Source organism: Austrofundulus limnaeus, unplaced genomic scaffold (assembly GCF_001266775.1).
Source record: "Austrofundulus limnaeus strain Quisiro unplaced genomic scaffold, Austrofundulus_limnaeus-1.0 Scaffold4, whole genome shotgun sequence".
Lineage (NCBI taxonomy): Eukaryota > Metazoa > Chordata > Actinopteri > Cyprinodontiformes > Rivulidae > Austrofundulus > Austrofundulus limnaeus.
Window position 1 is genome coordinate 5705265 of NW_013952406.1, and position 1151 is coordinate 5706415.

Below are 1151 nucleotides of genomic sequence, written 5' to 3' on the forward strand. Positions count from 1 at the left end.
CACACACACACACACACACACACACACACACACACACACACACACACACACACACACACACACCCGCCCCCATCCCTGTGTCTCAGCAGCCCTTTTCGGTTTGAGGCGGGAGGCCTGTTGGGAAACGCTGCTCTCAAATGTCTACTCCTTCGCAAGTAAGAGTGAAAGTATTTAACGGCACGTCTTGCTGCATGTTTGACTAGTTTGGGTAACAGTTGCACATGCTCTTCTCCAGCCTTAAGAGACTTGTGTTATGTTTAATGACAAAAATAAAAATAAAATAAAGATAAAGCTGCAACATGTCTAAAACCCTTTTGGTATCAGGCGGAGTATAAACATGGGCTGAAGTGAAAGTGAAGGTCACATTCCTGATGTGATTCTGACAGAGTGAGAGTGATTGTGCATAACTTACCACCAAATAGAGCATGGTGTACATTGCAAAGGAAGCATGGCCAGAGAAAAAAGACTTCCTGAAAGAGAAGATCAATAAAAGTTATGTATTAACCATCTGGGTTTACTAACCGTATACCCCACCCTTTGTGAACACACAAACAGAGAGTAAAAGCACACACCTTGCCTCCTCCACCAGCTTCAGGTCGGGCTGCCTGCAGGAGACCTGTGAGACGTATTGGCCCGGGACGCAGTTAATAGATGCATAGGTGACATTACACACAGAGAGGAAGTACGGTCGCAGGCGGCCCACGCTCAGCTTGGCCATATTCGTGAGAGACTGGCACACAGAGCAACCAAACAGGAAGCTTCCTAGTTCCTTGTACAGGCACGACACATAGCGGTTTTGAACAAAAGCACGTGAGTGTACCCCTCGAAAACGCACACGGTAGCATTCACCGAATGCAATCTGAAAAACAAAAAAGGGGAAAATGGACAACTGAAGTCCATCAAATCACATTCAATGAGGACAGTTTGAGTCGTTTAAAATATAATTAGCCTTACTGTTAAGCCTGTGATGACTATGCCTCCAGCAGTGAGCAGTGTGTCAGGGATAGCCTCCTGCTCCAGATAGGGATAGGTGATKGTGGTGTCTCCACAGAAAAACCCTCGCTTATACGGCGTCACTGCCTTCAATTCACACGCAAAAAATGGAATGGAGGCTGTTAAAAATAGGGGGAAATAAGGAAGGGGGAAGGGGG

General features: G+C 46.3%; 1 protein-coding gene across 1 annotated transcript in view; it reads right to left on the reverse strand.

Moving 5' to 3' along the window:
- ppap2d (phosphatidic acid phosphatase type 2D) overlaps positions 1 to 1151 on the reverse strand; it is a 21705-nt gene that overhangs the window by 4284 nt on the left and 16270 nt on the right. The window contains exons 2-4 of the mRNA XM_014025010.1: positions 955 to 1112; positions 573 to 859; positions 413 to 470 (exon numbers count right to left, since the gene is read on the reverse strand). Of these exons, the coding sequence (XP_013880464.1) occupies positions 413 to 470; positions 573 to 859; positions 955 to 1112 (503 nt within the window). The remainder of the gene's footprint in view (positions 1 to 412; positions 471 to 572; positions 860 to 954; positions 1113 to 1151) is intronic.